The 12,282-nt window shown below is 32.7% G+C and overlaps 1 protein-coding gene across 1 annotated transcript; it reads left to right on the top strand.

Annotated features, from left to right (window-relative positions):
* The first annotated feature begins 3,508 nt into the window (after positions 1-3,508).
* On the top strand, positions 3,509-11,812 carry LOC148197780 (V-type proton ATPase subunit C-like). The gene is made up of 11 exons (XM_088116663.1): positions 3,509-3,744; positions 3,821-3,889; positions 3,974-4,101; positions 4,209-4,308; positions 8,788-8,855; positions 9,141-9,282; positions 9,478-9,594; positions 9,800-9,925; positions 10,276-10,359; positions 10,450-10,529; positions 11,345-11,812. The coding sequence occupies exons 1-11, from the start codon at positions 3,631-3,633 to the stop codon at positions 11,445-11,447; spliced, it is 1,131 nt and encodes a 376-aa protein (XP_087972789.1). The 5' UTR covers positions 3,509-3,630; the 3' UTR covers positions 11,448-11,812.
* The last annotated feature ends 470 nt before the right edge of the window (positions 11,813-12,282 follow it).

The raw sequence follows: 12,282 nt of genomic DNA, 5'->3' as shown, positions 1-12,282 counted from the left end.
TTGAAGCTGGTTGTTCACGACAACCCTCATAAAGAAAAGGCTATCTCCAGTAGTAGGAAGAGGAGGTGCGACAGATTGAGGCGGAGAATTGTGGTGGGAGGTGGTGGCGTGGTGTGTAGAACATCCTGAGTGAAGAGAGCGGTTTGACGATGACTAACGGTGGGAGAGGAGACCAGTCCTCACGACTCCGACCGGTTATTGAGGATGGCGTCGGCAGTGTCGATCCTAGTTCGTGCCGGCAACGTCGCAAGGAAAGACGAGATTTCTCTCTCGCGCGCGAAAAGGAGGACGAAGTTTGGGCTGCTCCGTTCGGCGTGGGTAGCATCGTCGGTGACGCTCTTGGTCAGTAAAAGGAAGGCGCGACGGAGGGTAGGGGTTGTCGCGTTGGAGGTTGAAGGAAGATGCGTTCCTTTCTTTCCCTTTTCGTGCATATCCCTTAGGATTTTAGGATTTTGAAGAAGAAAAGGGGTTTCCCCCTCCTCGCGCTTCCAATCGAAGAAGAAAAGGGGTTTTCCCTTAAGAAAATCTGATTTCCCCTCTTTGCAATCCATTTTTTAATACAAAATACAATTCAAACTTCTTTTTAATGTCACGTCTGATTAAATAATACACTCACCATGTCATGTAACCCAATCTTAAACGACCGTTTTTTCAATTTAACGGCAAACCTCTAATTGTTTAAATTTTACAAAAATAAAGACCTAATTGATACACCGAACAAGAAATGACCTATTTGAGATTCTTCACAAAAATAGGACCTACCGAAACATTAAACATAATAATAACCAAAACATTGGACGCACAGTATAACTAAAAACTAACAAAATTACAATTATATCCCTAAATTTTTAAAGTTTATCTAACAATATAAATATAAACAGTTCTTAAATGTTTTCTAAATTTAAATAACAATTTGTTTCTGTTCTTGGCTTACCATACAACACCAGATTTGGTATTGTTCATGCATTTTGCTTATGGCTGAGGTTCCCGTTCTCGTGGATTGTGGTATGATTAATCACATGTCTTACTGAAACTGTAAAAATATAACTCAGGTTTATGGAAGATCGTGACAGAAAGTTGTACCAATTACAATCTTTATTTTCTAAATGATTTTGAATCTTTGATGTTTTTAAATTTATTTATGGTCTATTAAACTTTAGATTTAATATTCATCTAAATTTATTCTTTTCATTTGTAATTTCAATACATGGTCCTGTACTCAGGTTAAATATGGAAGCTTTATTTTAGGACCAATTTTTTCACAAGTGCTTCATCAGTTACCCAAAGGGGGTTCATTTTATTATATGATACTCTTTTGTTATTTTTATTGTTATACATGTTTTCTGTTGTTCCTAATTTTTGTGTCTTGTTCTCTTATTATCATTGACAGGAATATGATTTCTGAGAAGGCAAAACTATTCTTTTTGTGTGTTTAGTTGATTGATGAAGGGTAAAAAGTTTGTGTGATAAACAGAGCAATGTAATTAGAACATGAAACTATACAAAATTGTTTACTGTAATAGTTGATGTAATAAGATAATATTGTGGTTAGGAAAAGCAATGTAATTAGAACATGAAGATTAGATTTTGTCATAAGGGTGTAATTCTAAATTACCGAACTGAACATTTTGTGTGGGTGTTTTTATTACTATTTTATACCGTAGGTATATTTTTTTATCATTTGTATTTTATTTTATCTATTATTATTAATCCCAATATTAAAAATACAATTAACTATTTTTATTACACTTTTATATACAAGATATATTTTAATTTCAATAAATATTATAGTTTTGTTTAATTTCAATATTTTTATTACGGTTCTATGTAGTAGATATATTTTTAATTTTAATAACTATTAAGTTTTATTTAATTGCAATACCTTTATTATAGATATATTTTTATTGCAGTTTTATATAGTTGTTATATTATTTTATCATTTGAACTTTTATTTTATTTATTACTAATTATTTCAATATTAAAAATATAACTAAATATTTTTATTACAGTTACGTATAAATATATATTTTTAATTTCAGTAATTATTTAATTTTAATATTTTTATTACATATATGTGTTTACTAGAGTTTTATATAGTAGATATATTTTTAATTTCAACAAACTACTACCGTTTTAATTAATTTTAATTATATTTTCTATTATTTGTAATTTTTTATTTTAATATGAAATATACAATTAATTACTTTTATTACAATTTTACATCATAAATATATTTTAAATTTTAATAACTGTTACAATTTTCTTTAAATACAATACTATTTTATTATAAATATATTATTATCAAAACAAATTCAAACTTATTTCTTCAAGTTTAATTATATTATTTTTCTTAAAAAAATGAAAATAAAATTAGGAAAAAGAACACCCTATGTGTATGCATGGGTTAGAAGAGTTTATCGCTAGACAAATTAATTAAAAAACATTATACATCGTTTATACAATATTTAATATAAAAAAATATAAGAAGTCATTCTATCCACTTATTAGATTAATACATTATATATATATATATATATATATATATATATATATATATATATATATATAATAAAGGAATATAATAATATCTCATATAATTAAGTTAGTCTAATTAGACGAGTGTGTTATTAGGTCAGTATGACAACATTAACTATACAAATTTCTTTATATATTGATTGAACGAATGTTAGACAAGTTAGACAAATTATTTTATATATTAAGTAAATAAATCTAACAATGCATAAGTCTAACATTACTCATTACTCTATTCTATATAATATTTTTTTAAATTATTTTGCATAATCTATCTATGAATTTTTAAATTAATTATTCTTTTATACTTTTCTGCATCTTCTAATCTTTCTAATTTTTAAATAGTGTACTAATTTTATATATTTTACTCTTTACATTTTTTTAATCGTCTAATCTTTTGTACTTTTTCTAGCATTCTCTAACATTTTTATTATTAAAATATTTATTATTTTTTTCTTTACTTTAAATCTCTTTTAATATCATTATTAAAAAAGCTCACAATCACACCGAGCATGCCCGAGTTTTGTTAGATTTGGTTGGATGTATAATGTTAAATTTTAAGGAGGTAGTCATTGAACAATTTATTTGTTAGAGAGTAAATGTTTTTTTTATTTGGTTATTATTCATCCTAATATTAGATTATAATTAATATGATCGATTGTATGATTAAATATATTCTCCAATACATATTTTCTGACAATGTCAACAGTTTAAGGATAACAAATACATTTAACTCTAAATTTTACTATCCACAAATCTATTTATAACAATAAAATTGATTTTTTTTTCATATTATAAAAATCTTAATCTAAATACTATATCTATAATTATCCATAATTACCCCCGCATCATCATAAACTATTAACATTATATTAAATGTAAACTTGTAGAAAAATCTCAATTATTTTGACAGTGTCCATAATTAAAATTGAAGCCTGTAATAAGGGAGGGATAAGGAAGCAAGGAAAGATATGTCAGTAGTAGCAGGGGAGGTGGGACATATTTTCATTAGTCGTTTTGCTTAGGTGCCAATGCGTTTTGGTGTGTGATTGCTTTGTGATCCGATCAGAGCAGCGGAAGGAAAGAAGGAAGGTAACAATGGCGAGTAGGTACTGGGCAGTGTCTCTTCCCGTCCACAACTCCGCATCTCAACTGTGGAACCAAATTCAAGAACGAATCTCCAAACATTCCTTCGACACTCCTCTCTACCGAGTAATATACATACTCTCTCTCTCTCTCTCTCTCGTTCTCTCGCGATTTTTTAGCATCTTATATTCTTTGTTCGCAGTTCAATATCCCTAACCTCCGCGTTGGAACCCTAGATTCTCTGCTCTCTCTCAGTGATGACCTCGCCAAGGTAACTCAACAATCTGCCGAAACTCTATTTTTGCTCTGATCTCGCTTCTCGATTTGCTCAACTGCTTCATCTGGTATGTTTAAGTCGAACAATTTCGTGGAAGGAGTGACGCACAAGATCAGGCGCCAGATTGAGGAGCTCGAGAGAGTTTCTGGTGTGGACAGTGGCGGCCTCACCGTTGACGGTGTCCCCGTGGATTCCTACTTGACTAGGTTTTGCTTCCCTTTTGTTGCACCATTTGCAATCAATCTCTGATTTGTGATTGTTCTTGTTTGTTCGAGTCGCATTTGTTTATTTTTGTGTTTTTTTATTGATCCAGGTTTGTTTGGGATGAAGCCAAGTACCCCACCATGTCGCCTTTGAAGGAGATCGTGGATGGTATTCACAGTCAAGTGGCAAAGATTGAGGATGATCTCAAGGTTTGTTAGATTTGTGCCCTTTTTTGGAAGCAGTTATATAGACCTTATTTTGACTTGTAGTGTGAGCACTTGTATAATATTTGGTAGAGCACTTGAAAATAGCTTATGATGTTACACGATAGCTTGTAAAATCATCTTATAGCCTACATATAAAGCAGTTTAACCTCTTTTGTTCTTCAATTATAATACGACCTTAGGATATGGGCAATTTAGCACATGGTGGCTCTTTTTTTTTTTTTTTTTTGTTGTTATTGCTGGCCTTTGTATCGCTGAATCATTCCATGTTTATAGTGGCATAGCGACTAGTGAGTTATAATAACTTTTTTGCTTAACTTACGGATAACTTGGGTTTTGGAGATTGGTTGGTATGTTTGTGGTTGTTCTCCATGTATACGGTAGTTAATAGCGTGCCTTCGGAAAGCTTGTTATTAGTGCAGGATTGTTTTTCCTATTTAAATTTGTGCTTAGGGAGAGGGGAGGAGGGGTTCTCTTTGCTTAAATTAAGAATTGGTGTTAAGGCAGGACAAACTTGACTACTCTGAATTAAAAGGTCTTTGTTATAATTGTACAAATAAGGTGCACATTCTTTGTAACCACGACTATCTAGATTATGTATGTATTAGTCGGAACATATTTATTTATTTCCGTATCATATTTATCAAAGGATATCAAATCTTCTTTATTTTTTATATTAATTCTATTTTATCAATATAAATAATTTTAGTTCGATGTCTTTATCTTTCCTATAGCTTAAATATCTAAGCTTTTTCAAAATTGTATTGGCTCGCAAACCCATTATCTCTTGAGGATTTTATTTGGTGAACCTTTCACATGTTTGTGCACACTATTCTAGCATCGTAGTCGACGATTTTTCTTGTAACCTCCATCTTCTCACTCTCATAACTCTGCAACTCCCATTGAAGTGTGTGACCATGCCTGATGGTCGATCAACTTGGGCCAAGTTCACCTCCTTTGTGACTTTGGCCCTATGGTGGTGACTTCATTGGAGTTCATTCAGTGGTTTGATCTAATTCTCTCTCCTTGGTTTAATTTATTGCTTCTTTCTATACAATCACTTTCCCACCATTGTCAATCTTTCTTCATCAATACTATATAACTCTACCATAACTTTGAATGCTTCTCCAACACCATTTCAGGTATATCAATGTCACCCATAGCCTATTAACACTCTAGTGTGAAACCCATCTCCAATGCACAATGATATACTGGAGGTCATGCTTAATTCTTCTCAGACACTATCTTTGTACTAAACCTGGTCTCCTCATTTGAAAATAATTAGTCTATTGCAATTTCAAAAGGTATACATTCTATTGCAACCTTTTTCTGCACCATATTAACCTTAGTTATAATTGATATTCCACCACACATTATGCTATTTTGTCCTTATTATCTTTTTTTTTCCTATTCTTACATTTCCATTTGGAGCTTTATCTCACCCCTAGTGACAACTATGGCAATCAAAATTGCAATCCAGAGTGTAAGATTGTACAAGTCTACAATCTTCTTCTCCCTCTTTGATCTCGTGTCACCTGAAAGTCACAATTTTGGTTGGATTGCATTGAATTGCGGTTGTAAATTGCAACGCTCGTGGGAGCGGTGATTCTCACGATGTTGTCCCCCCAATGGTGCCTCTTGTGAGCTTGAAACTCCCCATGATGATGCCTCTTGCAGCCTTGATGTTTGGAAGATGGAGACATCATCACTAGGTTTGTTAGCTCTAGTGAACAATTCATTGACATATTCACCAAATTACTTAGGGACCAAGGATGAATCATATTTGTAGCAAGTTAAGCACATACAAGTTATATGTTCGAACTTGAACATGAGTGTTATAATAATAGAAATAAGGTGTAAATCCTCTATAATTAGGAATATCTAGATTATATTTGTATAATTAGGAACAATTTTATTCATTGGCGTATCATATTTTTATTATTAAAGAATAACAAATCTTCTCCTTTTATTGTAATGATTCCATTTTCTCAATATAGATGAAACACCTGTGTTGTCTAAGAAATGTATGGTTTCACCTAAATATCTCGTATAGTTTAACAGTGTTCAATTAAGAAGGAAAAGTGACGGACTCAACCATTCATATATCAATATTTAGATTCCTCACATTTCCTCCCAACGTGAACCCCATATTTTAGATGGTTGAATCCACGAGGAATATGCAATTTAATCAATTGTGTGTTTTTTGTTTACATTAGTATGCTGTGTGCTTTTGGCTTACCTGGACTTTAATTAAAAGTTCAAACTTGACATCTGATTGGGCAACCTTTTCTATGGTGCTGCTATCAAACTATCAACTATGGTGAGTGTTAGATCCTAGAAATTTTAATAATTAGAAACATATACAAAAATGGTTAAATATTTTAAGTAAAAAGATGAAACTATTTATTAGTTATAATTTAAAGGATTTATTTTACTTTAAAGATATTTTCTAAGAGATAGGATTTAGTGAATAATCTTTCAATTAGAAAAAAATATTATTAGATATTAGTTTATATTCTTGGATATTGTTATATTGTTACTGTTAGATAATAATAAGTGAGAATGAAATATAGTATTTTCCTTAGAGATATTAGGCTTATAAATATACGATAGAACAAGGTTAAGGGGAAAAGTTTTAATAGAAATGGTGGCAAGTCAAGGAAGAAGGGAGAAAATTTTAAAGATTGATTTTTGAAGGGGCTAAAGGAAGAAGTGAAGAGTAAGCGACAGGGGGGAGCTTACATTCTTATTTTTTTGTTTTCTTTCTTGCCTTCTTGTTTGTATGTGATGTAGTATTTTATGAGTCTAAGTTGTGGAGTAAATGTTATTTATTATGATTGTGATGATATGTTAATATGTGCTTGTTTGAAAACATAAATGTATGCTTGTGTGTGGTGGCTCAACAAAAGGTAGGTGACTTCCCGTAAGACTTATAGGAGAGCGGTGGAAAGTGGAACCTGAGGACTCTGCCCTGGGAGAGAGGGGGAAGTGGATGTCGTCCATAAGACTCTTAGTGAATAGGAGGGGTTTTAGCTCCACAAGAGCGAATAACTGGTAAACTTTGTGTGGTGGTAGAACTCGTGAACTTTGTCATTATGTCTCTTTGAGAGCGCAGTGGGAAGTGAACTCCATCCGTAAGACTTCGAGAGCAGTGAGGTGTTCTAGCTCTTGTGGTGAGTGAATGGCTAGTTCGCTACGTTTGTGAGTTGTAGTTGAGAACTTGATATTTGCTTAGTTCTCAAAGAACAGGAAGGTTGAAAACTCTGAGAGGGTGTAACAACTGATAAAGTAGTTTATTAAGTGACTTTGTTAGCCGATGCCTTGCGTTGAGATCATTTGTGGGTTGAACTAGTATGTGAGGTCACGAGTGGTTGCATGTTGTTTTGATAACATGTTTTGAGTCAAGATATGATCATGGGTTGGGTTAGAATGTTGGTTGAGGTTTTATATTGTTTAGTTGTGAATTGTGATTGTAAGGTTGGGTTTTTGTATGTTAGTTCATCCTTTTATTTTGGTGGTTGTGGTTTCCACTGGCGAAGATCGTATTTTATATGGGAGCAGATGATAGTCAAGTGTTAACGAAGATGCACAGTGCTAGAGAGGGACGGTGGTTAATAATGGGAGACGTTTGGAAAAATCTTTTAGTCTTATATTTTCCCTTTTCAATAGAGTTTGTCTATAAAACAATATATTACAAAAAAAATTGTTTATTGAGATTTCAAATAAGAGAGAAATAAAGTTTTATTTTAAATTATGTAAGTTGTGTTAATTATAGATTTTAGTAAGTGGAAAAATGGGGTGTTAGAGTGAGTTTCTCAATTGTGTAACACGATAGGTTGGTTTTGTAGTCAATGCAAGGAAAAGGAAAAAGTCTTAACCTGTCAATCACACTTGTGATGATGGTTCATCATAATATAAATGACTAAGTATTCACCTATATCTGTTTTAGCTTGCAGAGTCGCAGATAGATAATCATTGTTCTCATGTCTATCACCTTCCTTGTCGACCTCTATCAGAGTTATAGACCCTTCATACTTTATGTGACTTGTATTTTGAGGACCTTAGTTTGTCCAGTATCATACGGTAGGCTCATTGCTAAAATATTGCATGAGGTAAGCAGGATACGCTTTTATTGTGTCTAATTCTCAAATACCGTCTGGCCACTTTATGTGGTGTATTTTACTTTGATACTGTCCTGGTCATCATTTGTGATATTGATTAGAGCGTGGTCTCTCACTTATAAATAACTTCATTATAGATCCTCAAGTCCCATGACAATTTATTTTGATCCATGCCCACCTTGGCCATTAATTACAAGAGACACCACTAAAGTTGTTTCTGTCGAACCAGCTGTTAGTTTGGTTCTTATCTGAATATAGTTCATTAAAGAAAAATATCCTTGCTTATTTTGCGTGTTGTAAATTTTATTTTATTTGGCCCTTGAAATTTTGTCTTTCGTTCCAGGTTCGTGTTTCTGAGTATAACAATATTCGTAGTCAGCTTAATGCTATCAACCGAAAGCAAACTGGAAGGTGTGTGGACGTTGTTACGACTGATGTTGCTTTCAAATGTAGTACTGTCTTTGGTGCTTAATACAAGACACTTTAGACTAAATCACAAATAAAATTTTAGTTTACTTTGTCCATTTCTTAAAATAATGTTTCAAATGCACCATATTTACCCTTGTTTTTAGTGATTTTAGAATCCTCTTCTCACTTTTTATTAATAAAATCACACACACTAATGATAAAATGTCTTTTATTAAGGACTGGTGGGAGTGTGTTCTATTTCTTTACTGACCTACTTGACTCTTTCAGCTTAGCAGTCCGTGATCTTTCCAACTTGGTTAAGCCGGAGGACATTATAACTTCAGAAAATTTAACTACCCTCCTTGCAATTGTTTCCAAGTATTCACAGAAGGACTGGCTTTCAAGCTACGAAACATTGACAAATTATGTGGTAAGCGGTACAGTATTCTCTCACAAATTTGAATTTCTTTTGCTATTTCCCTTGAATTATTGTTGATGGATCTTAGTGCAAAATCCCTGTAATTAATCTAAGTACTCCAATTATGTTTTTGACACTGTTAATAATTTTGAGCTTCTTTCTTTGCATTTTTCCTTATTCTGATTCTGTTTAGGATAAATATTTTAGGTCCCCAGGTCTTCTAAGAAGTTGTACGAGGACAACGAATATGCTCTGTATACTGTAACACTCTTTAGTCGAGTTGCAGATAATTTTAGAACTAGTGCACGGGAAAAAGGGTTCCAAGTAAGTATTTTTATTGATATAGATATATACTGTCTTAAATTTGTTAAAATTGACAATATCTGTGTTCTCTCTTGGATTTTAATCCTGCCACTTTCTAATGGAAATTTCTGGTATGAAAGAATGAATGATACCTAATGCCAAGTGTTAGGATCAATTCATGAGTTGATAAAAGGTGCGTAATTTAACTTCATGCCATTGTATTTAGATTCGTGACTTTGAATACAGTCAAGAAACACACGAGAACCGAAAGCAAGAGTTAGATAAATTGGTACAAGATCAGGAAAGACTGAAGGCTTCTCTGTTGCAATGGTGCTTTACCAGTTATGGAGAGGTATTAATTTCTTTTACCTCATTTAATTTGTGGAAACACCTTAGAATATTATACGACAGGATTTACTGGTAGTGGTACAAAATAGAGGATGCTATAGAAACATGCTTAGTTAAAGTACTATTTTCAAGGTGGACTTCTTATACTTTGGTGTATCTTTTTCTGTACTATACTATCTGGGACTGGCATTTGCAGTATGGTCCTAAGTTTCTCTCCTAATTTAGTAGAGCATTTGTTGACCTTAATTTTTTTATCTTGTTTTAGCTTTTTTCCACTAAACAATTATTCTTTCCTTTTGATTCTAAATTGTCATGGTTCTTTCTCACTACCTTTTACCATATATTTTCCCATAGGTTTTCAGTTCCTGGATGCACTTTTGTGCTGTGCGTTTATTTGCCGAGAGCATTCTGAGATATGGTCTGCCACCATCTTTCTTGGTAATATATACTCTATTGAAATCAAAGTTCCATCTAATACCCCCTCCTCCCTATTTTCAAATACTGGTCACTGAGCATTTGGTATTCCAGGCATGCGTTTTGGCTCCGTCTGTGAAATCTGAGAAGAAAGTGCGCTCTATCCTTGAAACGTTGAGTGATAGTACAAACAGGCAAGTGGCTTATCAATGGCTATGGTGTATTACCATTTTAGAATTTACAGCCCTTGGTAAATTTACACTCTGCCAGAGCTAATTTACAGAGGCACACAGCAGATGGATTCAAGATCTATGTTCTTTTTTTGGTTTTGCTATGGGTCATCTCAATCCTTGAAGTAAATAAAACATATTGTTTGTGTTTTGTTCAATATATATTAAACTTGTTCAAATAGACAAAAAATATGGTACTGGTCTGTTTGCAGTTTCCAATGAACAACAGCTGTTTAAAACATAGGAAGTTGTTGATAGTAGCTTGTTATTTGAAATATTGAAGCTTTTATGTTCTCTCTTGAGATTCTCTAAATAAAAATAAGAAAAAATGTAGATTGAGATGGTAGAAAATGTTACGAATGCGAATTAAATATCTGATCTTTCTTTTTCATTGTGAGTGGTGACAAAGTCAATCGTGCGTGTGAAATGAAAGGAGTGGATTTCTATCGTTGTTAGTACGAATGATTAAGATTCAAATGTCGAGTCAAATTAAGCAGATGGTTTCATTAACAAAGTATGTGGCATGTCTATAACAGAGTATCCCAACTTGAAAACTTTTACACTATTCTTTCGGATCTTACCATGAAGATTCATTCCTTGTATATGTGCATATTCTGATGTCTCAATTTGAGTGCTTCTGTTCCTGTACTTTGACGAACTTGCTTTCCTCTCACTTTTATACATACAATATTTATTTGTTTAATTTAATGCACACTATTGCCTCTTAATTTGTTTGACAACTTTACATGCTGATATTGTATCTTTGAAATTGTGTGCAGTGCATACTGGAAGATTGAGGATGACGTAGGTACTGGGATGGTTGGCCTTGCAGGTGATTCCGATGCTCACCCTTATGTTTCTTTCACTATCAATCTTGCTTGAACACTCAGAAACCTGCCCTGGCTCATAATTTAAAGCTCGCTAAGGTCTCCTTTGGTCAGCAATAATGCCAATGCAGAAAGAATTTGAAGATATTGTACATTACGATCATTTTTCATTCTTTGTTATTTATCTATACTATAACTGAAGCAATCAAAGTTTGAAGAGGGTCGGATGAATTATAAGGGTGGCGTCTAGTGCCTGAATTGACCATTAGCAATTTGTATTGTTTGGTGTAAGTTTTATTGTATGCGATTATATGTGAACTTGGATAGGTGACACTATTGCTCATCCCTTTAGAGAATAATACAGCCCTTCGGAGTGTAATAATAAACTGTTGTTCCTACGCAATAATGTTTGTTGTTGTACTTCTCAAATTTAAACTTCTTTTACTACCAGCAGTTACATTATTTGGTTTTTAAAAGTTGACATTTTATGTTCGGTTTTGACATTTATAGATGTTTTTTCCTATTTATGCCAGCTGAATGCGGTTAGTTATAGCAGTTTTCTTAATCAAGTATAGACGTATATTTTACAATAAATTATTCTAGCGTGCCAGTGGATGTTTAGATATTACTTGGGAGAGTATGATATTACGTTTGCTATAATAATTTCTTTTACATTGTCTTGAAATTCAAGAATACACTTTTGAGAAATTGTTGATTTAATTATTCTTTTTTTTAAAACCTATTTATGTCTTTTTGGTATTTTGAATTATTTGGAGGTGAGTATTGTGAGACCCTAGATAATTAACGCTGCAAATATATGTCAAATCTCAATTAATGCACCCGCGTCATTGCTCAGTATCATTAAAATGCACTCACATTCTCTGTTGCAC

The sequence above is a fragment of the Vigna umbellata genome, chromosome 5 (genome assembly GCF_029865625.1).
Source record: "Vigna umbellata cultivar VRB3 chromosome 5, Vumbellata_1.0, whole genome shotgun sequence".
Taxonomy (NCBI): domain Eukaryota; kingdom Viridiplantae; phylum Streptophyta; class Magnoliopsida; order Fabales; family Fabaceae; genus Vigna; species Vigna umbellata.
This window is presented reverse-complemented; position numbering and strand designations above follow the sequence as displayed.